The following is a 27,977-nucleotide window of genomic DNA, read 5'->3' as shown; positions in this document are numbered from 1 at the left end:
CCCGTCGAATGGAGCTTCGCAGAACACCTCTTTCAGCCTCTAGAATCGTCAATGTCCACCGCCAAAAGTTACAAAAGTCAAATGCGAGACCACATTTTCAAAGAAAGACCTTGCCTACAGTTGCGTCTTACTGCTTTACCATGTAGTCAGAGTCAGAGAGCACGGCTTGTACAGGGGGATATATGGGAAGAAAAGTGATACATTATACAATTTATTCAACTCTATATCTATACTTATTGTTCACACCAACCTACCCTACCCACCCATACATACATTTTATCAAGAACTCTCCCACCTCCTCCAAACGCTTTAATCGAAATACGGACCCTCTGTATCCAAAAGTCAGAACACTGTCACCTAAACTCTTCCAAAATCAGAGGACCAATTACTTGTTCGCGGACTTTGGAGCCAGACATGGAGCCGCCTGTCGGGCTTCGCGGAGGGTGTTCTCCAGTTGGGTGTGGGCTGGGAATTGCGACTGCAACCCAGACTTCAACCTGGCAAGGTCAGCAACGACCGCCTCTCCACAGCACCTCCGTTGGTCCCAAGCACAGTCCACAGTGGCTCAGAAACACCCCATAGGCGGGCACGCCCCACCAGGTATGACCTTGTGCGAGGAATGTCCGGAATGTCGTTTGCAACAGAAGACCTCTCCCTGATTGTCGCTGTATCTGGTTCACACAAAGCAGTGCCATTGAAGCCACCGATCCACCGAAATGCATCCACCCCAGCCATATCAACAGGCCTGTAGTAGACGTTTGCTGTCCGATAAAGGCCAACCCACCGGCGGCATTCCCAACTTTCCACGATTTCCCGTCGAAATATTCGATCATATCCTCTCATATCTTCCGGTGCACTATGCAATCGCTTTCAAGAGAGAGGCAGTCAAAAGGAAGCTCCTCTCTTCCCCAGCTTATGCCTGCCCGAACTTATGGGGATCGAACAACCTAGAAGCGTTGCGTTGGCTGTGCAAGTACAGTATCTCCGGGTGTGTAGAAGCCAGCGCTATCGAAGTCGCTCTGGACAACGACCATCTCGATATCGCGCAATGGATCCACACCAAGTACCCGAACGAACTGAGGCGGGTTGTCACTCAACGTCACCTTGTGCCCTCGTGCGGGCCTAACTTCGAAGCAGATCCCTACGTGGCACTGGATAAGGCAGCCGCCGCTGGTCGCCTCGCCATAGTCCGTTGGCTTCATGACCACGGGCCGGAAGGGATGGCCAGTGCAGACGCGATGGACTGGGCAGCTGCACAGGGACACCTTAACGTGGTGATATGGCTTCACGAAAACAGATTGGAAGGGTGCACGCGGGAAGCATTGAACCATGCGGCCGGAAACGGGCATCTGGCGGTAGCGCAATGGCTTCACGAAAACAGATTGGAAGGTTGCAGTGAACAAGCAATGAACTATGCTTCTGACAATGGCCACCTTTCGGTGATTGAATGGCTTCACGATAACCGTTCGGAAGGGTGCACGTACCGGGCGATGGACTGGGCAGCTAGGTCTGGTCACCTATCAGTTCTTAAGTGGCTCCACACCCATGGCAACGAATGTACGACATATGCGATGAATTGGGCGGCTGCAAACGGTCACCTCGAAGTAGTCGAATGGCTCCACACGCATCGCAAGGAGGGCTGTACAGCATTGGCCATGGATTTGGCTGCTGGCTCAGGTCACCTTGAAGTGGTGAAATTCTTGCATTTCCACAGAGCTGAAGGCTGTACCACGCGAGCCATGGATAAAGCGGCTGCAGGGGGTCACCTCAACGTGGTCAAGTTCCTGCATTTCCATAGAAAGGAGGGATGCACGAAAGACGCCATGGACGCCGCGATTGAGAAGGGGGATCTAGCAGTTGTTCAGTGGCTGTTCACACATCGAAAGGAAGGATATACCCCAAAGCAAATCCGATTGGGCCGCATCCACGCAAACGTGCCGGAAATCCTTCAATGGCTCCACCAACAAACTGCGGAAGAGGACATGCGTGAAACATAAGCCTCGTTTGAAGGGCTGCGTACCTGGACGGTGCTGATTAAATCTAGATGGAGCATTGGTCATCCAAATCGGCGAGTAGCACACAAACCCCTCCTTCGATCTTGTGCGGCGCTGCAGAGAGCGTGCATATTTTGATGGCACAACTATACCATCCTCCCGCGTAACATGTTCGCCGCCGGCGAATGACTGCCGTTGGGTGTCAAGGGAGGGAAGATGATCGATGGCCCTTCGGAGAACGACCGACCCTGCTGCTCGCATCTGATGCGGCGGTGGGTTGCGAGGTGCTGGCCACTTCCCAAATGTGCATACCTGTCCCGTCACACGCAGATCGCTCGCCTCCTACACCCAACAACGCCATCACATGAAACATCACACGTTAACGGGACATGTCTTCAATCCCAAATCTGCTTCCACGTACGTCGCGATAGCTCCACGGTGCAAAGGCCTCCCAACTCCGCCATCGCCTTCGATCCGGGATTGTTGTAGGCAAGGTCTTGCGTAGTACCGTTTTCTTTGCAAATTGGCGTCCGCCCTGTTCACGTATGCGAGGGGATGTGGGGCGCCCATATCGCACACTCAATACGTCATTGTCAAGCACAAGCGTCGGTTTCGTTGAGACGGCCTGTGGTGATGGGCATCGCGGCGTTCATGGTCGAGAGGGATTTGCTGCTGGATGTGACGTATGGCGAGAATGGCCCAGTTGGGTCATATGGACGGCATATGACATTTGCATGCAACCTGTGCAAATCTGCGTCGAGTCTGAACTTCGAACCAATATTCAGGGTGGAACAGATCCCCGTAGGTTATGCGACACACACCTCTGGAGCGGTGAGCGAACGTACGGTCTACCAGTAGTAACCCATCACCGGTCGTCTAACATGCCGGCTAATCTCGAATGATCTGAGACGTGCGAGCCAGCGCGCATATTCAAAGCTACGTATGTACGTGGTTTCGCCGATAACCTACGACCCCTAATCCGTACGCCTACGTCGCAGCGTGCACACATGCAAGAAGGTTGTGAACCCAGTGGCGTCGCTCAAGGACTCGCGCTTCTGCGGTGAAGTGTCAATGGTCTTGGAGATTTTAGGTATTTGCTCCAGGGTTACATGCGACGCCCGAACATATGTCAGTGGATTGGGTCTGTATGTGGGACGGTGTCTGGCGGGAGTTTAGCTGTGAGCCTTCATCGCCGTTCCAAGTATTTTAGGAGGTATTTCGTAGGCCTGTAGAGGGTATTTATATCGTGAACATCCCCATACTATCTCTGCGTGTTGGGTATCCCACTGTGTCTACCTGAATGAATACAGGCGGTTACAATCGCTGCAAACGGTATCGTGTGAAATACGTGCGCATCTATGAAGCAGCCTTCCGTGATCCATTCGCGCCGTCGGACGGATAAGGCTCACTACCGCATGTCGGATTTGTAGATAACGACGGACCCGCTTTCGATGAGGGGCGCTCAACGTTAATCCGGAACTGCTGACGTTAATCCGGAACTGCTGAACCGCATTCTCGTCATGTCCTCGCAATGTTGTCATCCGCAATTGCAACCGTTTCATTCATGCGGCTTTCCCGCTGACCATATATGTACATGTCCGGCGTCTCTACCACGGCAAGGCTCACGGATCTCGCCATGCGCTTGCAAGACCCGTCTTCTGTTATCCGTCTGGTCAAGTGGAAGATGCCTTTGTTAGATGTGCTTTTGCAAGGCTACACTCTTGCGCTTCTACTGCGGGGTTGCAGCCTTAGTCTCCCTTACCCATGCCAAGGTTTTGACAAGTAACGCCTCCGACCTTGCACCTGTGACCTCGCGGAGATACCGCCTCTGCACATTTAACCTGTGCATAGAGTTTGCAGTCGTGCGATTAGACAACGCTCGCAACATAAGCTCGGATCATCCATTGGACGTCCCAATTGACGCAATAGTCTTGAACAACGCTGTATTGACTTTGATGCACAACACGAATCCGATCGACAGTGAGCATTGGACGCTGGGAGCATGATAAGGAGCGGTGATGTTCAGGGCCTAACGCGGCAAGTGCTAATCATAAAACATTTGCGGTTTTCGCTGCCATACGACACGCAGTCATATGGAATCGCACCTTTTATGCACCAGGAGTCAACGTGCATTAACAGCTTGATCTCTGTCATCTCTGACGCGGCGGTGGTTTTCCGCGGCGCAAGACCATGGATATGTGGTGGGCATTCTCCACAATGCGTCTAGGGAAGGCGGCGGGCGAGAGGCGTGCTTACGTTATGGAGCCGACCACGCGTTTCCTTACCTTTCGCGACATCCCGCCCACTAAGCGGCCGAAGGGCAGCTATTTTGGAGCCGCCTTCGATCCAGGAGAACCATACCGCTTCTATCGTTCGGTACGCAGAAGCTATATGACGGGTGGGCGATGGGTCTAAACGGAAGCGGAAAACGACTGCCTGGATTCAAATTGGTGAGAAATCTGTTCTTGCGCCACGCAATGACTTCCCAGTGATACATTCCTGGTCCTTGAAGCCCGCATCCGGGCCACGACCGATGCGTCTATGTAGCGGATTCTCCCTCGCATCACGTTTTTACCGCTTACCCTGTATACATGCACTAGGCCGGCAGAGTGGGCCAGAATGGAGTTCAATGGACGGCGGACGGCTGATCTTCAAAATCCATTTTTTACGGCGCGAATCATCAAGATTGTGGAACATTCCGTGATTAATCTCCCCTACGTAATAAAGAATTTAATATCCAAACCGCGCGCAGAGTCTAAAAGTCTAAACAATCGCGCTTCCAACTTTCCACTGGAATCCACGGGAAGGCAAATTGATTCACCGTTCTGGCGCGGCAGCCTAAGGTGTCTCTGGGTGGCAAGAGACTTTGCTAATATTTGACATAGCTGAACCTACTCATTCTGTATGAGATACCGGATTCAGACACCCTCAGGGCATGGCACGAGGCGAGATGCCTCTATGCGGTTGCTACAGAAAGGTGTAAACGGGGAAGCCCGCTTCCCGCCTCGAAATAACGGTGTCACCGCAGATTCAGGCAATTGATACAATGGAGAATAGGTTCCTATCATGCCTCCGAGAGCCCACCCCGTGGCATCCCGGCACGAGCCTTTCCCCTGTTGGCCCATCAGAGCACGAGTTTGGAAGCTACTTGTTGGCACCGGACATCCTGTCGTCAACGGTTACCGCCTCGATTGGCATCCGAGCTTCCATGCACCATTCCTACAGCCCACATCCACATACAGAATCAGAATCTTAAAGCGTGCTTAGCTTTCGAATATATTGCTGCGAATTTTCCGATTCCTTGCTGAAAAAGGATCTCAATCGGTTGGCTTGTGAGGGCTGAACAGGAATGCCTCGATTCCGCGCTGAAATACAGCTGAAAGCTGGAAGCTTCGATTCCGATCTGAAGAAGGATCCATCGTGCGGATTTGTGCTGCAAAGCTGAGAACTTCGATTCCGTGCTGGGTCCGAAAAGCTGAGAACTTCCATTCCATGCCGGGAAAGTGTTGCATGTTGCGTTGTGTCGGTTTGTGAGCTAAGGAAAGTCGGTTTGTGAGGTGTCCAGCTGAGAAGCTAGAAAGTTCGACTCCGTGCCTGAGAGTCATTGTGTCAGTTTGTGAGCTGGTCAGCGGAAAATCGGTTTGTGAGGTGGATGGCTGAGAAGCTGAAAATGTCACTTCCGTGCCGAAAAAGACTGTCATTGTGTCGCTTTGTGAGCGGATAAGCTGAGAAGTAGGAGCTTCAGCTTGGGGACAATGTAACTGCTTTCAGCTCGCGCGACGGTCATTGATGCCCTGTGCACGCAAGGATCCCGCAAAACCCTAGCACCTCTCCAAACTCAACGTGCTAATGTGAACAATAGTCAGTTTGATTGGCGTTGAAGTGCAAATTAATGCCAGAACGTCCTGTTCAGCTTTCCGCTTTGGGACAGAAGCTCCGTAACGGGAAGGGGGCCACATCCAAGCGTCCGTCCTTCGAATAAGCTATCAAGGTTTTAAGCCCTCAATGGCACCGATTCAGGCGCGGAAACTATGGAGAGATTCATACCAAGGGACCTGAGGCATTGATTCGCGTCCCATCTCTAACCCGTTTACGATCGGCGGATTGTGCCCTGGCATCCGTGCGCGTATGAAATCTATAAGCACCCACTCTGTAAACTTAAAAACCTTCGTGAATAAGCAGACCAGAATAAGGTGCGACCGGCGGGTTTTAGGATGCGTGGCCGCTATTACAACGCGACGATGCTGCGATGACCGGCTTGCGCATGCATCGGCGGCGTGGACGATAGATATGCGGTCTCGGTCGCGGAAAGGCGGTTCTTGCTGCTTATCTCTTTTGGCAAGACGCAGATGAGCAAAGAATATTTCGACCATGGGAAGACGTAAGTAGGCCGATGAAGGTCACCAAAGCGCCCTTGCTGCAATGGCAATGTACGCGAGGTCCGTTTCTAAACATACACGAAGCATTAAGCTCAAGGAGATTGCAAGTAAACGCACGGATTGGGCTTTGGGAACATTCGGCGATCTCTTCGAGCTCTCATCGTGTACAAATTCTGTTTTTTCTCCACTACGGCAACCGAAATGGTGTCCAGGCGCGGGGTTCTGACTTCATCGCCTGTCGCGAGGCCGTTTGGTACTGCAAGACCTGCCGCTGTCTTACCTGCAATGGGATATGTGCCGTCGCAACCGTCAGAGTGTGTTTCCTACAGCCTGAAGCGTCGCGAGCAGCACTGATAGAAACATGCAATCACGCCAATTTGCGACAACTCCCTGCAAAGAGGTCCCATAAAGCCGGACAATTGCGCTCAAACCCTAACTGCCGTAATTCTCGTTATTTTCAGCTTCTCTTCGCGCGATCGTACCGCCGTTGCCTCAATTCGTCGGCAACGATGTTCCCGATGCGTGCTCGGGGGATCACCGGCTTGCGAGAAAGACTCGGCAGACAAATCCCAGCGAAGCGACCGAGAGCATCCCCGGCGGCTACTTAGTCTCCCCAACGAGTCCAACATCCCCAACCCCAAGCCTTTCAACCACAACACCGCCCGATCACATAGCCCCGGCGACAAAATCGTTTCGACACGATGGGTTCTCTTATACTTTCTTCTTGTCGTGGGTGGCTTACGTAAGACCGTGTCACGGGTGCGTCAGCCGCGGAGGCCCCTCGGACTTCTTAGGGCACGGTAGAGCTACGTAGTGACGCCGGAGATCCATAGCCCTGAGAGCCCATATCCTCCGGCTGCGCTCTTCAATCATAATCACTGCGCGCACATCTTTCCTCCGATCCCTCAATGACCCGCAGCTACCTACGCAAGATGCTTCTTGCAGTGCTATGACCGACGATGCAGGGGATCCCTAGGGCCGCACACTCTAATAGGGGATCAGCCTCTGAGAAACCCCCGCTCAGGGTCTTTTCCTGGCGGGTTGATGTGTGGACAAGTCATCAGGGTCCTCGTCGCTCGACCTTCTGGCCGCGACGATGGGAGGCGTCCTCGCGAGTTTTGCCAAGCCGCGACGGAAGGCGTGTTCTCCAGTGCCGTCATTCGGTTGGCAACATGCGGATTCTCTCTCTCGCGATGCTCAACCTCCGCCAAACGTGAATCGACATCGATCGTTCAGCAAGACACCGTTCTCTGTCGACAACACGCACATCAAACCCCCTTGCTTTTCCCAGAAATGGCCTCCCCTCCGACAGACTACGGCTGGACACTTCACCCACACCTCTACGATCTAGGCGACGGATGGGCGTGGCCGGCTTCGGCGTTTGCTGTCATGGAGCCGTATGTTAAGCGAGGGGCTGGGGAGGCGTTGGGTGGGGAGGTGGGGATGGACGCGAGACGGGATGGGCAGATGGATGGGGACGGAACAACGGGTGGAGCGGGGATGGGGATACGGGACGGGGAGAGTAGGATGGGCGATGCGGGTGAGAACTTCCAGGACGCGGCCCACGAACCACCAAACGAGGACGAGGATACCGGACCGCCCGTCGTCGCACCCCCCAACACACGAAAACGCAAACGGAACCCAAACCCCGCCCAAATGGACACCGTCGACCCACACCTCCTCGCCTGGTTGGAAGAAGCCCGCAAAGCCCTTGTGCAGGCGTTGAGCGGCCCCACATCGGCACTTGGGACCAAAGGGATATCTGAGGATACGAGCAGGGACGCGGGAGATGGATTCCAGGACCTACATCTCGTCAAGTTCGGCGACCTGGCAAGCTTGGGATGTGATTTCGACAGCGACGTGGAGGAACTTTCATTCTCCGGTACCCGATTGGAGAACTCGTGCATCGACCCACTCCCACGATTCCCCGCTAACACCCCCCGGACAATGACAGACATTCAGGACGACGCCAGCAAACTCTTCAACACCATCCTCCGCAACGCATCTGGAGGGACGTACATGCTCGAAGTGTTTGGACATACATATGTCGTGCCGCGGGGGGCTGTGATGTGTATGTCGGATCTGGGGAGGTGTGGGCGGGTGTTGGGGACATGTATGTTTGGGGATTGTATCTTTTTGGGGGGTTTTTTGGGGGATATGGATAATAATATGTGTGTGTTTCGTTTCTGGATGTTAGTGGGGCAGTTTGATTGTATTGTTATGGATCCACGTACGTTCAGTATTGAATCATTCCGTGCTTGTTATGATACAAAGTCGGAAAATCCTCCTTGACACCCACCTTTCTTTTTCCCATCCCGTCCTTCTACAGCATGGCCCAATAAGAGCGTTCGCAGGTAAACCCCAGTCCCTTCCTTTTCTTCCCACATCACCCCCACCTAACCATCCCCCCATCCGCTCCCACCTGTTCCCCAGATCCGCCCACTACACCCCCCTCGACATCTACACCCTCTTCACCCTCCCCCTCCCCTCCCTCCTGGCCCCCGGCGCCCTGATCGCAGTGTGGGTGACCAATAAACCCAAATACCAAACATTTGTGCGGGAGAAGCTGTTTCCGGCGTGGGGGGTTGGAGTGGAGGCGGAGTGGTATTGGGTGAAGGTGACGAGGGGCGGGGAGTGGGTTTTGGAGTTGGGGAGGTGAGGTTGGGGGGGTGACTGGGTTGTGTGGGTGATGGGTTGGGATGCGTGGGTATTAACTGGGACGATTTTTCGTTACTCCTTTGGTGTGAAAAGCCTACACCGGAAGCCGTATGAAGTGGTAAGTGTGTCCTGTCCCCAAGGCTCGACGTACGCTCACCGGATTGGTTGAAACATCGTTGTAGCTAACATCCGCCCCCGCTTCCGGAAATTCACTACAGCTCATCATCGGCCGCAAACCGGGCGACCCGGAGGAGGAGCCCACAATCGACATCCCCGCCCGCCGCGCAATCTGCTCCGTCCCCAGCAAATACCACTCCCGCAAACCATTCCTAGACGGTACGCTCACCTTCTCCCACACTGCTTCCCACCCACCCATCAAGAATGGATCCTAACATCCCCCGTCTTCCATCATCCAACCAGACGTGCTGACACCCTACATCCCCGCGACCGCACGCAAGCTGGAACTGTTTGCGCGGAATCTTTTGCCGGGGTGGACGAGTTGGGGGAATGAGGTTTTGAAGTTTAATGACGGGGTGTACCTTGAGCGAAGAAGTGGTGTTGATAAAGAGGTGGAGGGCGAAGAGGATAGGAAGGAGATATAAGCGTGGTTCGGGGTTGGATGCGGGAATAGGAGATTGTTGACGGCTTGTGCAGAAACGACGGGACTGTTGCATTTCGTGCTGTCCGTTAGTCAAGTATTCGTGACCCATACTTGGAGAAGCAATGTCCTAGCCCCTGGCTACTGCAGCGCGATATGGCCCCCTCAAGAGATCCCGGCCTTCCGGATGTGAGCGCTGAGCGTCCAGCACGGCGTGGGGTGAGACCGCGCGCGTGTAAGAGCTCGTGGAAGCGGGACGAGCTGTCGAATTTCTCGTTCCTTGTCGCATCTTTCAGTTGACTCGCTTGTTCCCGCACTACGTGCCCATCCGTGGCATATACAGTACATATACATAGATAACAGCTCTCGTTATCAACTCGGATAACCTCCCTTTCACTTCCTTCCCTTGTGAGTTACAATAAAGACAGTTGTGGTGGTGTTTGGTTTGCAAGCGTTGGTGGTGTTCAGTTTGCGTTGGTGGAGTTCGCTTTTTGACAGCTGCTCTTAATAGGTCCGTTTCACTACATCTCATTCTCAGGTTGAAGGAAAGGTACCTAGCGAGACATCTACTATGATTTACAATGGTTCAATGAAAAGGGCGGGACTCGATGCCCCGATGCCATTGTGTATATACATGCAAAGGCGTACATGACCGGAAGAGGGACGTGCGAAGCCGAAAAAGGGTGGCCGGGGCGCCGCGGATGTCCAATCGAGGTGAACCATGGTGAACGATGCGCCACAACGTCCCACCGCCGTAATCGCTTGCCGCTTTGCTCTCCCCCCCATACGCAACTCTCCACTTCCACTACTTTCATCCCTCCCTCATCCCATACCCACTCCTAAACTTGACAATCCCACCCCCTAATAAGGCCCCGAAACCCACTCCGCAACCCCCTTCACACTCCGATTCCAATTACTCTTCATTTCCTCGCTCTTCCTCCTCCATGCGGACGACGTAGGCACTCTGAAGCCCAAGAGGGAGACGCTGTCGGATGGCGTGCGGTAGAAGTGGCTGTAGGGGGTGAGAGTCTCTTGTTGGGGGGAGAGGAGGGTGGATGGTGGGGTTATCGCGGACTACGACAGGGAGAGCGAGAAAAGGGATGGTGACGGTGAATGAAATGAATTGAGAAGGGTGGAAGCAAACGACTTTAGACTCGCTCGCGACAAGGAGTCGGGGCGAAGATGAAGCGAGAGCATTCCTATGCCTCCGGCGCAGTCCCTCCCTATCGGTTGGCCTCAAGCATCTCCTGTGCCTCACTATCGCTCGCCGCAGTATGCTCTCATGGTCGCTCGTGCTGCTTCTCCCCCTCGTTCCTCCGGACTCGCAACCTCAAGCATTCTTGCGCATTTGCTCGCTGACGCTCGGACTTGCAGCCATTGTTAATACCACTCGCCGCATTTTCCACGCTGAAGCTGGGCCGTCAAGCATCCCCTCGCTAGCGCTCGTCCCCCCATCCCCACCCCTCCTCGCCCCCCACTCCCACTCCCATCCCCTCAAATCCCTACCTCATCCCTAATCCCAGGTGGCAAAACAAGCTCAAGTTCCCTCCGCATCTCTGCAAAGGCCTGCGCGGCATAAGTGGAGTCGTTGCGGATCCTGCTTTGGAACAGGTGGTATATGACAGTTCCAGCGAGCAGGCCGGAGGTTAGGGGGAGGATGAATGACATTGCGTCCGGGGGTTGGGTGTGATGTGGGTGGGATCGAAGGTTGCGACGAGCCAGGAAGTCGGTCGTTTTTGCGACGCGGGCGGTTAGGGTTGCCTTCTTCCGAGCTGGCTTATCAACCGGCTTCAACCTGCTTAATAGGCTTAACCCTGCCCCGACATCTTCCCCCCCCCCCCCCCCCCCCACCCCCCCTCCCCCCCGGGACGACGACTGCTCGCAACAGCTGGGCAGAACGAATACTGTATATCAGGGCACCCGACTTCACGGTCGTCCGTCAAAACAGCCCAAATCGGTCCTCCATTGTAGACTCGGACCTGCATATGTACAGTACATAAAGACTTCAATCCCTACCCGCCCCGGGTGGTCATCATTCCTTGGATGAAACTCATGGGTCGCTGAGAGGCTGTCACCGTACCTGTGCCGCCCGCCTTGGCTTCAAAACGCAAATGAAATCTTTGGGTCAGCTTTGGCCGTCACTATCCCCACTTGCGAAAGTTCAAACTCACCAATCCGCGCCTGAATCTCGGCCACGTACGAACGCAGTACCCCACTCTTGGCGAACGTCAGCTGTAAGCTGTTTTCGCCGGCTTGGAGTAGCAGGAAGTTGTCGGATTGGTCCCAGCTGCAGAGTTTCAGATGTTGTAGGCGGAAGGATACGCCTGAAGTTGGGATATCTCCCCGCGTCTGAAGAGAAGAGAAGAGTGGATGAGATGAGATGTGGTTGATTCGTTCCTCCAAAACAAGGAAGCATCCATAGCCACTTACCCCCTCCTTTGACACCCGCCAAACGAAAATAATATTCGTCTCGATATCCATCCAAATCTCGCCCGCCTGAAACCTCCCCACAAGCCCACTCCTCACATACAACGAGCAGTCCGCCGGCGTCTGCACAACCCTCGTATCCTCCTCCGTCGGCTGCCCCTGGTACTGCGTGGTGCTGCCGGACCGCGCGCTCTCCCCCGAGATAATCGACCCTCTCTGCCCGCCGCCCGTCTGCGATCGCGCTTTCCTGCTCCCGCGCCGCTTGGACGTTCGGGAAATGCTCCGTGTAGTCATGTCGGTGAAGACGGCGAGCCAGAGTTTGGGCCAGAAGAGGGAGAAGGTTGTTACGAGGCCTGAGATGAGGATACCGGTTGATTTGAGGTAGAAGGAGGATTTGGAGGTTGTTTGGGGGAGGAAGACGAGGGGGATGATGATTAGGCCGGATAGGAGCATCGTATCTGTAGAAAGGGGTGAGGAGATCCGTCAAGCAGGGATAAATGAGGATCGAGAACCGGACATCACACTTACATGAAGACACCCCAATGGCCTTGCTCTCGCTATACAGCACATCCACGCCTCGCGTCAGAAACGCCAGCCCGCAGACGATGAGCAAAAGAATCACTTTGTAGGTCAGCGCAATAATCGTCATGGCCGAGTTTGCCGCCGCATCGGAGTCGCACATGTAGAATCGGCTTGAGTCGTTAGATTTTAGCACCTGGTTGCGGTGGGATGTTAGTGTTGAGAAACGATGTTGAGGCTGGAGAATGGGAGTGAGCACGTACTGGCTCGAGTGGGGCTAGTCCTGTCCATATCGCGTCGATGGCCTATGCAAATGAAGACCTGTCAGCAGGTTTTCGGAACGACATCGCGCGTGAGAGTAAGCATCCTAGCTTACGATTTCCAAAAGCATGATTCCCATGACGAGGATCAGTACATCTTTGTCCTTCACCGCCTTAGACTTGCCCGTCGTCGTGAAGATCTTGTAGATGCGCCAGTTTTTGCCGATGAGGTTTCTGATAACGCCCCAGATTGCACACCCATGATCAACCAATGATTTTGGAAAATGGCACCGCCCTTCGGCTACCAACACTCACCCGACAGCGAGTGTAAAAGCAAGCCCGCCAACCCATACTTGTGAAATGCAGGTCGCCTTCGTTGGCTCGCCGATATCGAGAAAAATCAGAGCGTAGCCAAGCGTGACGCCAAAGATGATCTGTTGGCTGAAAAGGATTGACGACGCTTTGACTCTGCAGGGAGGAAGAGATCATGAGTATGTGAAGACGATTGAGTGGTCACACTACCCAGAACTTACGCCTTATCATCACGATACACCACCAAGAACACAGAAATCGCAACTGACGTGGCGATGGATACCGCCGCAAGTACCATGAAGACGATACTGACAGCATCCCTGCTCGCCACTACGACCTTGGGTGACTCCACCGTGTTCACGCTCACGCTCCCACTCACAACTCCCGGAAGCGCATTGACGGTAGCGGCACCGTACGTCGCCAGCGCTTTGCTCTCGATATACTGCCCGCGCGTATCAAGCAGGGCGAATGTAAAGACATTAGTGGATGTGCCGCGTCGTTGAATCGTGCTGTTGGCGGATTGGGTGCTGGTGTAGGAGCGGAACTCGGCCGTAGCTGTCCCGTTCAGGCTGGCTGTGATGGAGGATAGGAGTTTGTCTCGGTTTACGGCGTTGGGGACCCAGGTGGAGGGGAGGGTTAGGCTGACGGCGTCGCGGCTGCCTTTTTTGAGGCCACAGTTGATCCCTATTGGGGTTGGTCAGGCAGTGGCCATCAGTCCGAGGACGTTGCGGACTCAGGTCTCAAAGCTCACGACGCTGAACCAACCTTCACGATCCGCCGCCGTGCATATGCAGAAGTTATCCCGACAATACCCATAATCCGACAAACACCCGCCCGCACACACCGACAGCACACACGCCGCCCACGGACTCGCCTCCACCACCTTCTCCTCCATCCCCTTCGTCGCGCACGGCAGCGTATTCAGCGTCACGGCCGCGTGGTACAGCTCCGGATCGTACGACGCGCTTGTGGGCTTCACGTGCAGCGTCTGGCTTCCAACCGGTGCGTACAGCTGCAGACGGCTGAAAGTAGCCTCGCCCGTGAGGATGAAACCGGATGTGGAGCCGACAAGGGTGCCGGTGCCGTTGAGGGTGAGGGCGATTTTGAGCATGGCGGAACGGGGGGAGCGGAAGGTGTTGCCGTAGGCTGGTGAAATGGTTCGGTTATTCCGAGGTGGTGCGTATTGGATGGGTCGGAAGACACTCACCGTCTAAAGCGCGTACAGTGATGTCGTCCAGGTAGGCGCCTGATAAGCTTGAGAAGGATGTTTTGTTGACCACAACGAGGGACGCGATTCCTGTTGCCAGATCGTTCCCTGCGTGGGAGATGAGCAAAGCGTAAGTTCCAAATCCGTGCGTCTCGACGTCAATCTTGACCTCGATTCATGTCCCCGAGAACTTCCACGTGGGTCGCACGGAAGTACCTTGCCACGCAGCGACATTATTCGTCATCCGCAAACCCGCGGACGTGTTGAACCCGACATTAGCCCACTGGCTCTGCAACTGGAACACTGCTCCTCCTCTCTTCGCCGTGTTGTTCGTAAACGTGACATTGCTATACACCAACGGATCAAAATCACTCGCGTCAACATATATTGCCCCGCCATCGCCGTCCGCCGCATTCGAGACGAAAGCCGTGCTATCAACCATCAGGTACTCGTTCTGCTTCTTGGGCACATGCAAAATCGCTCCGCCGTTGGGACTCGAGTTGTTCGTTAATGTAGAGCCGGAGATGGTTAGACTGCCTTCGGAATAGAGGATCGGGGCCGGGCCGTTGCTCTCCAATGTGCTATCTCGGATTCGTAAGGTGCCGCTAGCGTCGATGGAGATGGAGCCGGCGTTGGCGGTAAATGTGGAGCGCTTGAGCGTTAGGCCTGTACCGGCTGCTACTCTGATCAGGTTTCCACTCAGTGCCTTGTTTCCTGGGGTAGCAGAAGCCATCAGCCTAAGGATCACAACGGCTGGAATGAGAGGCCGGGATACTCACCGAGGAAGGAGCTGTCCGAGACATTGATGTTCCCAGCATAGTTGAGGCTCACCAAATCGCGGAGGTCTGCGACATTTCGACGAAAGATCGTGGACTTGATCTCGACAGCACTCGAGGCGTCTGTGGACAGCACGCTCCGAAATGCGTAGGTGTTGGCGATATCGGACCCGGCGAGTATCAGTGAAGAGCGCTCCTTGACAGAAAACATGGAGTTACGTCCGATTTGGTTGCCTGGGATGATACAAATCTGTTGAGCATGTGCTTGGTGATCAAGGAACAGGGAAGCAGGACCGTATTACGCACCGGTGAAAGTGCTGTTCGTGGCGACGAATTCCGATGCCGATATATCAAAGAAGGGCGATCCGGTTGCGTATGTGTTGTCTGTACAATTCATTCCTGAGAGTCAGACGCAGGATGACGAGGCTATGCACCGGGACTCTTATCGGTCGCGCACCTATAAACGCTGAATTCTCGATGTGTGTGGTCGTGTTGGACATTAGCATGAAGTTGCAGTTGTTTCGTTCTGCCACATGGGAGAGACGGGATTGGAAGGGATTAATGTCATGCGCAATAGACGAGCAATAGGGACAATCGCCGCTCACCAAACGTGACCCCGGTCAGGTTGATCCGGGTGTTCTCCGTGGTGTCGAAGCATCTTTGGAACGTATTCCCTGTAAGATCGAAGTGCGGGTGTCTAGATCGCGCCCACTGATGTCCCGGCGATGCCGCAAAACTACCTCCAAAGTATGAATTCGTCATGGCCATCGATATCATTGATTGCCAAAAGTCGACCCCGGTCTCCAAGCTAGTGTCTGGCAGAGAGAGAGTCTTTTTCAGAATGAACTTATTTGGAACCTCTCCTCCCTTCTTACTTGTGACACGCATTCCGTCAATGGTGACCTTCGTGTCAGCATAAATCCGCATGAGGGATCTTTGCAAGAGGCGGGTGGTGCCGACAATCCCGCCGAACGTGGTACAATCGCTGATAGTTACATTGAACAGACGAATGTAGCCTGCTTCAAACCGAAAGGCGGGCCCTCCGAAATTCGTTCCTTTGATGAGCACATTCCTCATAATTAATCCAGAATACCAGAAAGCTGCCTCCCTCCTTCCTGGCGTCTGATTGTGTTGCAGAACAGACACTAGGGGTGCCGCCGAGTCGCCATTTCCGGTGACTGTCCAATCTTCAATGGTTACGTTTCCAGCCTCCGCCCTGAAAAGCGTATTAAACCATCTGTAGCCGGTGTCGGTCCCGCCTCCCTTCACAGTAACGCTTGTATAACCGTATACTGCGATGTCCTGCTGAATGTCTGATTCCTCATTAGTCAGTGATGATCGATCTCGAAATTGGAGGGGAACCTGTATCGCGTGACTTACTCCGGAAGACGGATCGAGTCACAATCAGACTAGCCTGACGAGCGATGTCTGGTGATCCAACACGAAAATAGGCTCGCGAGTAGTTCCCGCCTCCTGCAGAGTGTTCGATCTCGAATGTAAGCGCCGCAATTATTGCAGAAGTTGACGTTCGCATGAAATTGCGTTCCAGCGTCTACGTTACCAATGAAGGTACAGTCTGTGATGTTCAAACGGGCATTAAGGCCTTCAAGCTTGAACGCAAAGAGCTTCGTATCCGGGACGGATACCGTGAGGCCAGTGAACTCCAACGTAGTGTTTTTGCCCCACTTCGATTCGCTCAGGCTGGTGATCGTCGATATAGCGTCCTGGCGCGCTTGGCGGAACGGCGCAATCAGACTCACGGTTCCCGGCGTTTCGGCCACATGTCTGAGCGTGCAATTTCCAAACTGTCTCTCGGCTGATGTACTGTTTAGTGGGATCTGGTAGGAGCCCGGACGGAAGGTTAATGTGATGGTCGGATTTGTTGGTTGTTGCGCTTTCGCCTGAGCTATTGCGTACTCCCAAGCTGTCAGGATGCAAATGTCAATGACAGGTAGTCTCAACTCTTATGCGGTGGCGGGGCCGACTCTTACCGTTTCCGATGCTCATAAACGAGGGCGGCGCATCCGCCGACAGGGTCCCATCCACCAGAAGGTTCACGTCAATCCCTGCGGATGCCATTGGGACGTCGATTAGTGTCAACCCGGATCGCCGGCACATCCAATATGCACTCACCAAGAACCGGGCATGCAAGCAGGTATAGAACGCAAAGCACACTCAGCGCTGTAGTGCCGTTGTACATTGTAAAGTGTCGCTTTGTCTGGCAGATGGAGGTGGAATTGTCAGGGGGTAAGTAAAAAGGCAGTCCCAAACAATTCGGGGTAAGTAAAAAGGCAGTCCAAAACGAATCCGGGGTAAGTAAAAAGGCAGTCCAAAACGAATCCTGGTGCCTCTGCAGTCGTACGCTTAACATATTTCCCATTTGCCTTTTAGACGCGGTCATCGAGAACTATGCGGGCCGAGCGAGCTCTGCTGGGGAGGACGGAGTACATTCAAGTAAGCCGTTCTGTAATTCGTTTACGGTTCCCATTTGGGAGACATGGAACATTCCACAAACGCGCTGTCGATTTCTGTCGATGCTTTCAAGTCATCGAAACAATGGCCGACGCAAGGCATTGTCGGAGCTTTGAACTATGTTGAAAACAGAAGTCCAGGAAGATAAGCTCCCTGCCCTGTACCTTTCCCTCCCATAATCCGTCTGCCGATTGCAAGGGAGCAAACCCTGGATGCCGTCTTGGACATACAAGTACAAACCTCAAACTAGCCGCCTTACTGAGTTTTCTAGACACCTCGACATGCAACGCAGAAGTTTGTGTGTTACGTTGGTTGCGCTTCTGTGCGTGTCGCTTCTACCTGTAGTTCGAGGCGACATCGACATCTACGTGGACCGCAATGCACCTGAGTCTCGCGGGAATGGAACGCAATCAAACCCTTGGGGGACGCTGGACGATGCCATAAATCAAGCTCTGCTCGGCCCCAATGGAGGCCACAAACGAATTCACCTCATCTCCCCCGGAGACTATCCTTTGAATCAAGCCGAGTATGGTTTGTCCGTCAATTTGGCGATTCAAGGAACGGAAGAGTCTTGGAATGTGCTCGGCGGGCCGAAGATCGTGCGCGGCCCTTTGGTAGAGGGTTCCGTGGTTCAAATGTCGATCATTGGCGACGATCCTTCCATTGCATTCTCGAACGTCGTTTTCGGGCTGCCTGAGCAATCCTCCGATCCCTCCACCTTCTTATTTATGTTCAGCAACCCCGAGTTGGAGGTGTCTCTGACGTTTGACAATGTCACTTTCGCTGGTATATCACAGCATGACATGGAAGTGGAAGCCATCTTACGATTCCTATAATTCAAAAATTCTAAATACACGACGCAGGGGGCCCCCAACCCGACTTCGACAGCATGGTCGATGTTCTGTCCCTTAAACTCGAACTGGACTGGTTCGTGTATTTGGACTGGTTCGTGTATTTGTCAGATACCGTCACGTACACTGGCTGCAAAGTTTTGCAAGGTAAGCTAGGTGCCAACCTACGGATGAATCTGCCGGGTTGATCTAACTTGAAATGCATGCACCTCGCAGGCGTCTTTTACTACCCAACCCTCCCGAACGCTATGGTATTCATTAGCGATCTATACTTTAAAGGTACGCCCAAGCCGATGCACCTCACATTAGGCAGCATTGGATTCGCAAGTCCTAACCTATCCTAGGCCCCTCCATCTTTCAAGCGCGATCCGGAACCGTATCCACCGATTTGACAAATATTGTCATCATAAGTGAGTTGTATATCATGTGATAGGGTTTTAGGGTCTCTCTTCCCCAACCCGGTTTAACTGGCCATTTAGATCCGTAAGGCCACGTTTGCTGTCGATTCACGGACCGCGGCGACCGAAATGTTGAGCTGACCCTGCCTGCCGACTCTTAGCCTATGTCTGGAGGGTGCTTCGGTGATCACTGTGAGTGGATCGTTCTTCCGGAAGTCATCCTACGCATCTTGTGTATCTAATCTACGTCCCACCGTCAGCAAACAGCCGGATCCGGTCAGACAACCCTGACCAATGTGCACATCGAAAAGAACGATTTGTCGAACCCCAAGCATTGGTGCAGTTCTGTGCTGAGCATGCAGTCATCGGAAGGGGGATCCTTGTCAGCGGTGACAATCAAAGGTACTCAAACGACGATGGAACTGATCCGTCTGCTGTTTCCCTGGTGCTGATCATCGTACAATTAGGCTGGAGCGGGCGTGTGCTAGACATAAGGCGCGGCACGAATATCATCAATGGCTTATCCATCGTCGGTAGGAGCCTTCTCTAAACTGATTGCTTCTCGCTAGTGGAAACCAGCGCTCATCTCATGCCCCCAACATGTCAGATAGTACGGTAAACTTCCCTGGCGCTCAACCGGTGTATTCAAACTTCATGGATGCGATCCTACCCGTACCGACGGACTTGATATTCATTGGAAGTTTGGCGACGGTCGAGATATCAAACTTCGTTTCATCTGGTACGTTGGCAAGCATGAACGACTATTCGGGTGGCATTCCGTTCATCACGTCCGTAGGAAATGTCGGGCAAACGAACGTGCTCGGAACGCTCACGATCGACGACGCGCTAATGACCAGTAAGTTCGGTGACGAAGGGTGGCTGCATGACGACCCGTCGCTGATGCAATGCTACGTAGATAACCAGGCGGTGCTCCCGGGAAGCCCTGCGATGCCATATTTGTTCGCAATAACGTCAAAGGGAGTGCTCATTTTAACCAATTCGAAGATCACAACTGATCTTCATATCAACGTGACGACAGCCATCTTGCAATTGAATGGCACGTCGAAGGCTGTTCTGGATTCTGTGACGATCGATGGTTGGTTCTTGTGTGAATTCGGGATACGGATTTTGCAAACCTCTTTCTGACTGACATGCTCTCGGAAGATCAAAGATGTGCAGCGCATTGCTTCCATGTTTTCGAGATGGGTGATCTGACGATTACAGACACGATTCTCGCCCGTAAGTAACGCACTTTTCGCAGGCCATATGATTGAAATGCCATGCAAATGCTAATTTTGGTTTTCGCTAGGTCTTTCATCCGGCGAACCGCTATTCAGATTAGAACGGTCAGAAACCGATCAGGATTGGCCGACTACGTTGATCCAAGGGGTCACTTTCGAGGGGCTAGCGAACACGATCTTCTCTGGTTCCTTATCCACTCTCCAATTGGAAGCATCCTCGTTCCAGCACTGCAGGGGCGCATCGCTCCTAGAGCTGGGCTCAGGCAGCAGTTTCAGCGTTGATAAGTGCACGTTCGTCGGTGGGTGTTTCACGATGCGTCCCGGACGCCTATGTGCTGAAGATCTACTCAACCCTCGCCTTCGTAGAGAACTGGACGTCAAACGACGGTGCAATCCTCAGTGACTGCGACGGCACGGCAAGCTTCACAAACTCCGCGTTCAATTCTAACACAGCCGCAGGTCGAGGGGGGGCGATTTACGGCAACGTCAACGCTGGACGGTGCAGCATCACCATTGTTAACAGGTAAGCAGACGGGTCCCAGATCCCCCAAGGCTCTCTCGCATCACTCATTCATTTCCCCGTTCAGCACATTCACAAACAACACTGCAAACAACGGCGGCGCCCTCTTCATCGAGCGCTTCACCAGCCAGCCGAACCTCGTGGTTCAAAACGTCTCCTTCACCGAAAACACGGCGCTCCAGTACGGCGGCGCATGGTACACCGGAGCCCGCAAATCCTTAGATTTCATCTCTGTGACATATGCAGATAACTCGGCGCCGCTGCTACCCGACCGGGGAACTGCATCCGCTACGTTCGTCCCGTCTGGGAACTGGGATGACGTGATCCTTTTACCGGGAGACACTCTCCCAATCTTCGGGATATCGACATATGACGCCTATGGGCAGTTCATTGGGTTCGAGCAGGAGACTGCGGCGGTTGTGAAGATCGCGTTGGTTGATATGGACGGGGATGAGGTAATCTCGAGGGTGGCTACCCTGTATGGTCCGACCATGGGTGTTGTCGATAATGGGAAATTGACCTTCGAAAGTGAGTTCGATTTGCTCTGCGCGTTCATACGGATCTGAGGTTGACCAGCTTCCGAATCTGTAGATGTACGAGTGTTCGGGAGTCCGGGAACCTACCGGATCAAATTGGTCGACGATTCCGGAACCGACATTTCCGAGTTCTCCCCTTTACTCCGGTCGCTCACCATCTCCCGCTGCGATCCGCCTCGCAAACTGCTAGCTGCGTCAGGCACCCCCGAACTTGAATGTCGATCTCCCCAATGCTCGTTAGGTTGTTCATCCACGGCCGGCGTGTGCGTATCGGACGGGAACTGCACATGCACCGATACCGCCTACGAGGGCATCGCTTGCCAAATGAGAAAAAGCGAGAACGACAGTCTCACCTTTTCCTTTGACTCTCAGACCCCGATCTTTACGGGTTCATCCGACGTTTTCGATTACTCCGTGGACGGACGCGATCGTATGGTCAACAAAATCAAGGAGGTCTACAATAACACGTACAATGTCATCTATCGCAATTTTTGGACCTCTGGGCATGCGAACCTAGCTCGACGAGATGGCGCGGACACTGTGTACATGAAATTCTCTCTAATGGATGCGCAAAGTGGAGCATTCCTCGACTACCGGCAGCTGAAGGTGGCGTCTGCAAAGCTGCAACAGACGTTAACGTCACCGGAAACGATGGGTGTACAAGTTCTCGAAGGTGCATTGGCCAACACCAAAATCACGAGCGCTGGATCTATGGTGGTCATCGTGATCTCTGGTATCTGTATGCTGACGGTGTTGGCGCTTGCGGGACTGCTGTTCATGAAGCGCAATGGACAGGCGATTCAGGGCACCACGCGGAACTTGAATATGTGAGTCGATTGCTCGTGAATCTGCCGGCCGGATAGCCAATGACTAATCCGAGGTATCTTGATCGTTCACAGGGTTCTAGCCCTCGGCCTCATTTGCCTCTTCGCACTGCCGATCACCGACACCGTAGAGCCAACTGCGTTATCATGCCGGGTGCAGATATGGATGCTTCCCTGCTCCTTCGGGCTGACATCCTCGTAAGTTCGCATTTAATTTCGAAGGTACCGCTAAACCGCGTTGGTGTTGCTCACCCATTCTGCCGCGCAGATGTCTTATGCTCAAATCATGGGGACATTATACCCGACGAAAGAATAAGATGGCCTTAGGGACGGACTTCTCTATGGCTTTCAAGAAAGTAACAGCGAGTGCACTTGCCGCAACACTAGTTCTTTTCGTCGTACGTATCCAATGCAGCAGGCGGACGCTGGACTCATCTTTTCATCACGTCGCATAACATTATGTCTCCTTCCGATGTAGATTCTGGTTGCCCTATGGAGAGTCGTGGAGGCGCCGACTCCCCAACTGACATACGCATCGCAAGATCGCTTCTGGATCTGCTGGGGAACCGAAAAGAAGCAGATCGGCTTCATAACTTGCCTGATGATCATCACGGGGACAATCCTGCTGACGGCGTGCAAGCTCGCCTACGAGACCATCAAAGTGGGCTGGCCTGTTCCTGCACTCGAAGATAGGCTGCTGCTGGTGAACGCTGCAAACATGGGCATCACGGGAATCCTGTCCGCCGGCATTCTACTTCCAAACATGATGAACGGGATCGCGCAATTCGCGCTGCGAACCGCAGTGACGTTTGTCGTTGCGGCTGCTATGACCGCATCATTCCTTGGTTACAAGGTTTGGCTGCTCTACGGTCTTGGAGGCGAGATCGAGGACGCCATGGAAGCGAAAATCAAGGCGATTGCTTTGGTGAGTATGGATAGGCTTCTGTCGACATATGCCATCATCAAAAAAGCAATCATCTCATCTGGTCGGTCTTCAAACTCTTCCGTAGAAATCTCAAAAATCGCAAAGCATCTACCAGAAAATCAAATACCTCCCCGTAAAACCCGATGCTGCGCTCGTCTGGCGAGCTGTTCAGATATCAGTGGTCCAGAACTACATCGACTTCACCGACATCGACACCAAAGAGGGACGATTCTACGTCATCGACAGCGTTAGCGTGGAAGCGGATACGACCGACAACAGTTTGCTGCTGCAACTGCCGGGCGGTGAACGACTGCGAGTGCAAATGGAAAGCCAGAGGGCGCTTGAGGAGTGGGTGAGAAAGCTGGATCTTGCGAGAGGGAGGGGTGCAACATCCAAAGCGCGGTCGATGGCGTCTCGCGCAGAATCGCCTCTGAAAACGGCAGCGCTAGCGCCTGCATCGGAGGAAGAATTGGACGTTTGATGGACCGTATCAGAATTGTGACGCTCGAGTCGGGTTTCGACGAGTCGGATTTGGGATAAAAGTCCCTATGTGACATATCTGCGAACATGCACATACTGCGTATAGACGGTTCACTCTTCCATTTGTTTCGAAATGACAACGAATCTCAAGGTCGTATGAACATGCGAAACAGTCTACGACCAGATCTAAGGTTCTCTACATCTATATGATCTATGTACTCTACGGGGTCCGATAAATATATCAATGTCAAACGCGAATCAACCTTCCAGCACGATGATGAACGCCACCGACTTTCACTATGACTGCAGATCGCAAAAAGACGCAAGTCCTGCTCACGCATTACGCCTGTGCAGCCCTCACCAACGCCTCACGGTTCGCCATGCCCATGGCGGATGCAAGACGGTTGAAATGAGTTTCCGAATTTCTCAGCAATTCCGTGGGAGTTCCTGATTCGACAATTTCACCATCGTCAAGGACGAGGACCCGGTCGAAGCCTGCGATCGTGTGCACTGAACGAAAGGGAAATGGGGCGAGTAAGTACATCGACATGGGGCTCGCCAACACAAAAGAAAACTCACGTCGATGCGCAACAGAAATAACCGTAACTCCCTTCATCTCCCTTGCAATAACATCCTGCACCATCGCATCCGCCTCTGCATCCAAACTCGCCGTCGCCTCATCCAGCACCAAGATCTTCGGCCGTTCAAGCAACGCTCGCGCAAGACAAATCAGCTGCCGTTGACCGAATGACAGACTCCGACCGCCGGATTCGACGGCGTGGTCGAGCTTGTCGGGGAGGTCTTCGACCATTTTGCCGAGCCCGACGCGCCGGATTGCGGACCAGATGTCGGCATCGGTGATGGACGCATGATGGGTCCAGTTTGCATGCCCGAGCAGGAGGTTGGAGCGGATGGTACCCTCGAACAGAACCGGGTCCTGGGGTATTATCTGGATACTTGAACGTAGGACATTCAAACCGAGAGTGCTGGCATCGCGGCCGTCGATGGTCACTGAACCAGAGGTGTATTCAACGACCCTGAACAAGGCGCTCATGAATGTCGACTTGCCGGATCCTGTACGTCCAACCACTGCGATATGCTCGCCTGGGTTGATGATGAGGGTGAGACCTTTGAGAACAGGTGCGTCGGGATTGCTGGGGTATGCAATTTTGAGGTCCGTTACGACGATCTTGCCCTCGGTGGGCCACTCGGTTGATGTGGGATCGGTGGGTAGGTTGGCAGGTGGTTCGGGGATCAGATCGGTGGCGTATTCGGAGAGACGTTCGACGGCCGCGAGGGCTGCTTCGAGATCTACGCTTGACCTGATGGGAGTAAGCTGTGTGAGAACGGTACCAGAGCTTCAAAGGAGGAATGAGAGATACCTACTTGACGAACGCCTGCACACTAGTATTCAACGCCACCGTATAAACTAACGCCAGCGCCACAAACCCCGCCGCCGCCTCCGACAACACCCCGACAAGCGCCATCCCCAACGTCACAAACGACGCCAGAAACTCCGAGCGAAACTCCAACCACACCGTACACGCCGCACGAATCACATTCACCTCCAAACTCGCGTCCAAATGCCGTCTCTGCGTCGCGATGAAATCCTTTTCGCGGCAGAATGCGCGGATCACGTTCACGCCCGCGAGGGATTCGGAGATGTAGGCGAAGAGTGGAGAGCGTTGGATGGCCATCATACGGCGGATTTCACGCGCGACGGGGCGATACCTCCGCTGGAGGTGCCAGTAGCACGCGACAATGGGAACCGCGATGACGACGATCCAATAGGATACCCAGGTGAGGATGGCGAACGTGCCGAGGAGGTCAAAGAGGTTGGTGAGGAAGAGGTGTAGCTCGGACGGTAGGTCATCGTCGATAGTGTCGAGGTCGCCCGAGAAGCGGTTCATGATACGGCCGATGGGTTCGCGTTCGAAGAAGGAGAGGGGCGACCTGAGGATGTTTTGGAGGGCGGCCGGGTGGAAGTATTTGCTGCCGCGGAACCCGGCGTAGTAGACCACGACGAGGAAGAGACCTGTAGGAAGTAAGGGGGATAAATCCTCGGAACCGGGCAAACGATTGAAACAGAAGCCGAAACTGATACGTACTGATAGAAACAGCTTGCCCAGCCGCCAACCCTCCATAAACCTCAAAATAATCACCCTGTGTGAAATCCGCAAAATGCTTCTCAGACCACCACGCGAGCCAAACAGCAGCCATAACAGACGCCGCCTGTTTCACAGACACCGACATCAGAATCACGCTGACCATCTTCCAGCCGCCGATGGACCGGATGTACGCCATTAGATGGGCTTTGCTGATGCGGCCACGGATTCGGGATTCGGTTTTTTGGAAGTCGTCGTCTCCTTCCGCGGAAGCTTCCGGGACGTCTTCAGCGTTGAAGATCTCGGGTGCGCAAGAAGCTGGTGCGGCGTCGTCCACTTGATGATCTTTCACAAGGGCGGAAAGAGTGCCGTTTGCTGCCATGAGGTCCGTGTACGTGCCCTGCTCCGCAATACTGTTCTCCTTCAAGACAATAATATGATCCGCATGTTGGAGGAGATGGAGCTGGTGGGTAACGAGGATTCGAGTTTTGCCAGCAAGTACCCCTTGGATGCATTTCGCAAAAACGTCCCGACTGACGACCGGGTCGAGCGAGCCGAGCGGATCATCCAGGAGTATGATATCTGTTGGAGGTTCAGATCAGTAGGGCAGCCACACTGAAACTTTTTCGGGAAACCACGACTCATACCAGCATCCGCATACCCAGCCCTAGCCAAAGCCACCCTGGCCTTCTGCCCGCCTGACAGATTCACGCCCAATTCTCCAATACTGGTCTCCAATCCGGCTCGCATCTGCCCTAAATCACTCTCCAGACAGCAAGCCTCGATGACTTGTTTGAGCTTTGCGTCGTTGATGGCTGCGTTGAAAACGATGTTGTCTTTGATTGTCCCTGTAGTAATCCACGGCTGTTGAGGCGCGTAAGCGGTCGAGCCGTTCATCTTTGTCTGTAAGATGTAACATCCTATGTAAGCGTTGGTACGAGTGGGCGCGCCCAAAAAACCAGTTTGCGAGCTCACCTCGCCAGATATCTGAACCATATGGCCCAGCAACGCAGAGAGGAACGACGATTTTCCTGAGCCGACTGCTCCAACAACCATCATCAGTGCTCCAGAGGGTATGGAGACGTCGACGCCCTTCAAGATGGGAGCAGGACGGGCTTCAGATGATAGCAACGGATCCGTTTCGGATGGTTCTCCGGAATCCGCTGCCGCCGCCGCCCAAGTGAATGTACCATTGACGACCTCAACATCATACGGATTCTCGCTGTCCACCGATTTGCGAACAGGATCAACCTCACGCGCACGCAAAAACCCAGCGACACGGGCCCACGACACCCGCAGTTTCCAAACATCCGTCAACATCCCCGGGTAAAAGTTCAACGGCTCAGCGAGGGCGCTGAAGAGCGCCAGCGCGGGGAAGATGATGCTTGCGGAGAACGTCCCATCCGATCGAGAAGCGAACGCTAGAAATGACGTGACTGGCATGATGATTGTGATGAGCGCTGTTAATGTCCAAGCGAAGGTGTTGACGCCGACTTTGCTTTTTAGGGCGTCGATTTGTTTGTCACGCATGCTGTTGATTTCATTGGCGAAGATTGATTCCATGGCGCGGAGTTTCACCATGCGGATACCTGTAAGCGGACGGGAAGCCATGAGTTGGCCTGTACGGCCAGCGACTCTCTGGTGAGGACCCCGTTGCCCACGCTCTTACCCAAAAGCATTTCGCGGATCTTATTGAGGCGGGTATCTTCATGCTCGAGAAAGAGTTCACAAAATCTTTCGTAAACCGGAGCGAACGCCATCAAGATGGTCATGAGGACCAACATGCATCCAATACCGACCCACATAGACCATCCAATCAAGCGATTCAGCAAGATCAGCGTCGCCACAAGTTGAGCCGGAGTGAGCCAGACGAGATGCAGATCGGAAGCCGAGGCAAAGATGTCCTTCACATCCGCGCTGATCATGTTCATGACGCGGCCCTCGGAGTACTCTTGCGTTTCGGAGCAGTGTAATCGGAGGGCTTTTTCGTAGATAACGCCCTGTGGAGATGACGGATGTTAGGAAACTGATCGGAATGTCTCATCGAATGATTCAATAATGGCGTACCGTCAGCAGAGACTGGCAGTTCAGTCGAACCACTATATCAAAGGAAGACTTCAGCGAGCGTGCCGCTGAGCGCACCAGTTGCAGCAAGAACAGGGTCACGGCGAGAGTCGCAGCCGAGTCGATCCACACGAACGTGTCCGAGCCGTGGGGAGCAAGGACCATAACAAGCTGCTGCAGAATGACAGCACTTGCTAGCTCACAAGCCACGGCGAGAGTGACGCCGACACCTGACAGCATCCATGCACCTCCCGCAACCTTGGCAATATGCCACAACAAGCTCGGCGGTTTGTGTGTGCCTCTGCTGCTGCTACCCTGAGAACGGGCCAACTCGTCCCAGTAGACGTCCAATTTCGAAGCGAGAGGGCCGGCCTGCAGACCTCGACCGAGCGGCGGGACATCTTCCAGCTCGAGAGGACGCTCAAAGCCGA

The 27,977-nt window shown here is 53.8% G+C and overlaps 7 protein-coding genes across 7 annotated transcripts; 5 read left to right on the top strand and 2 right to left on the bottom strand.

The window, feature by feature from the left end:
* Window positions 1-387: 387 nt before the first annotated feature.
* On the top strand, window positions 388-2,088 carry EV422DRAFT_76138 (ankyrin repeat-containing domain protein). The gene is made up of 2 exons (XM_053074374.1): window positions 388-600; window positions 690-2,088. The coding sequence occupies exon 2, from the start codon at window positions 717-719 to the stop codon at window positions 1,995-1,997; it is 1,281 nt and encodes a 426-aa protein (XP_052925284.1). The 5' UTR covers window positions 388-600; window positions 690-716; the 3' UTR covers window positions 1,998-2,088.
* A 1,435-nt stretch (window positions 2,089-3,523) lies between these two features.
* Window positions 3,524-4,083, top strand: EV422DRAFT_76300 (uncharacterized protein). The gene has a single exon (XM_053074375.1). The coding sequence runs from the start codon at window positions 3,692-3,694 to the stop codon at window positions 3,998-4,000; it is 309 nt and encodes a 102-aa protein (XP_052925283.1). The 5' UTR covers window positions 3,524-3,691; the 3' UTR covers window positions 4,001-4,083.
* A 3,133-nt stretch (window positions 4,084-7,216) lies between these two features.
* Window positions 7,217-10,092, top strand: EV422DRAFT_531382 (MT-A70-domain-containing protein). Its single transcript, XM_053070459.1, has 8 exons — window positions 7,217-8,255; window positions 8,328-8,486; window positions 8,571-8,603; window positions 8,703-8,727; window positions 8,807-9,028; window positions 9,125-9,149; window positions 9,250-9,367; window positions 9,452-10,092. Exons 1-8 carry the CDS (start codon window positions 7,418-7,420, stop codon window positions 9,631-9,633), a joined length of 1,602 nt encoding a protein of 533 aa, XP_052925282.1. The 5' UTR covers window positions 7,217-7,417; the 3' UTR covers window positions 9,634-10,092.
* A 1,644-nt stretch (window positions 10,093-11,736) lies between these two features.
* Window positions 11,737-14,432, bottom strand: EV422DRAFT_75998 (7 transmembrane sweet-taste receptor of 3 GCPR-domain-containing protein). Its single transcript, XM_053074372.1, has 8 exons — window positions 14,371-14,432; window positions 13,913-14,293; window positions 13,369-13,831; window positions 13,151-13,303; window positions 12,952-13,069; window positions 12,839-12,880; window positions 12,060-12,771; window positions 11,737-11,978 (listed from the first exon to the last, which is right to left on the bottom strand). The coding sequence occupies exons 2-8, from the start codon at window positions 14,256-14,258 to the stop codon at window positions 11,797-11,799; spliced, it is 2,016 nt and encodes a 671-aa protein (XP_052925281.1). The 5' UTR covers window positions 14,259-14,293; window positions 14,371-14,432; the 3' UTR covers window positions 11,737-11,796.
* Window positions 14,433-17,775: 3,343 nt separating this feature from the next.
* EV422DRAFT_75807 (uncharacterized protein) lies at window positions 17,776-20,806 on the top strand. The gene is made up of 14 exons (XM_053074369.1): window positions 17,776-18,388; window positions 18,466-18,600; window positions 18,670-18,732; window positions 18,816-18,867; window positions 19,013-19,043; window positions 19,112-19,253; window positions 19,319-19,384; window positions 19,459-19,590; window positions 19,648-19,707; window positions 19,768-19,947; window positions 20,016-20,090; window positions 20,161-20,383; window positions 20,459-20,615; window positions 20,680-20,806. Exons 1-13 carry the CDS (start codon window positions 17,815-17,817, stop codon window positions 20,493-20,495), a joined length of 1,770 nt encoding a protein of 589 aa, XP_052925280.1. The 5' UTR covers window positions 17,776-17,814; the 3' UTR covers window positions 20,496-20,615; window positions 20,680-20,806.
* Window positions 20,807-21,952: 1,146 nt separating this feature from the next.
* On the top strand, window positions 21,953-23,548 carry EV422DRAFT_75911 (uncharacterized protein). The gene is made up of 5 exons (XM_053074370.1): window positions 21,953-21,975; window positions 22,037-22,170; window positions 22,241-22,370; window positions 22,451-22,897; window positions 22,983-23,548. Exons 2-5 carry the CDS (start codon window positions 22,139-22,141, stop codon window positions 23,376-23,378), a joined length of 1,005 nt encoding a protein of 334 aa, XP_052925279.1. The 5' UTR covers window positions 21,953-21,975; window positions 22,037-22,138; the 3' UTR covers window positions 23,379-23,548.
* Window positions 23,549-23,717: 169 nt separating this feature from the next.
* EV422DRAFT_496968 (P-loop containing nucleoside triphosphate hydrolase protein) lies at window positions 23,718-27,711 on the bottom strand (the record flags this gene model as incomplete). The annotated part of the gene is made up of 9 exons (XM_053067914.1): window positions 23,718-23,887; window positions 23,957-24,699; window positions 24,764-25,412; window positions 25,486-26,064; window positions 26,130-26,385; window positions 26,458-26,682; window positions 26,725-27,071; window positions 27,152-27,482; window positions 27,550-27,711. 9 exons carry the CDS (start codon window positions 27,709-27,711, stop codon window positions 23,718-23,720), a joined length of 3,462 nt encoding a protein of 1,153 aa, XP_052925278.1.
* Window positions 27,712-27,977: the final 266 nt, after the last annotated feature.

This window comes from Fimicolochytrium jonesii (genome assembly GCF_025526975.1).
Source record: "Fimicolochytrium jonesii strain JEL569 chromosome Unknown EV422scaffold_13, whole genome shotgun sequence".
NCBI classification, from domain to species: domain Eukaryota; kingdom Fungi; phylum Chytridiomycota; class Chytridiomycetes; order Spizellomycetales; family Powellomycetaceae; genus Fimicolochytrium; species Fimicolochytrium jonesii.
Note: the sequence above shows the minus strand (reverse complement) of the source record. Positions and strands in the feature narration are given on the sequence as shown.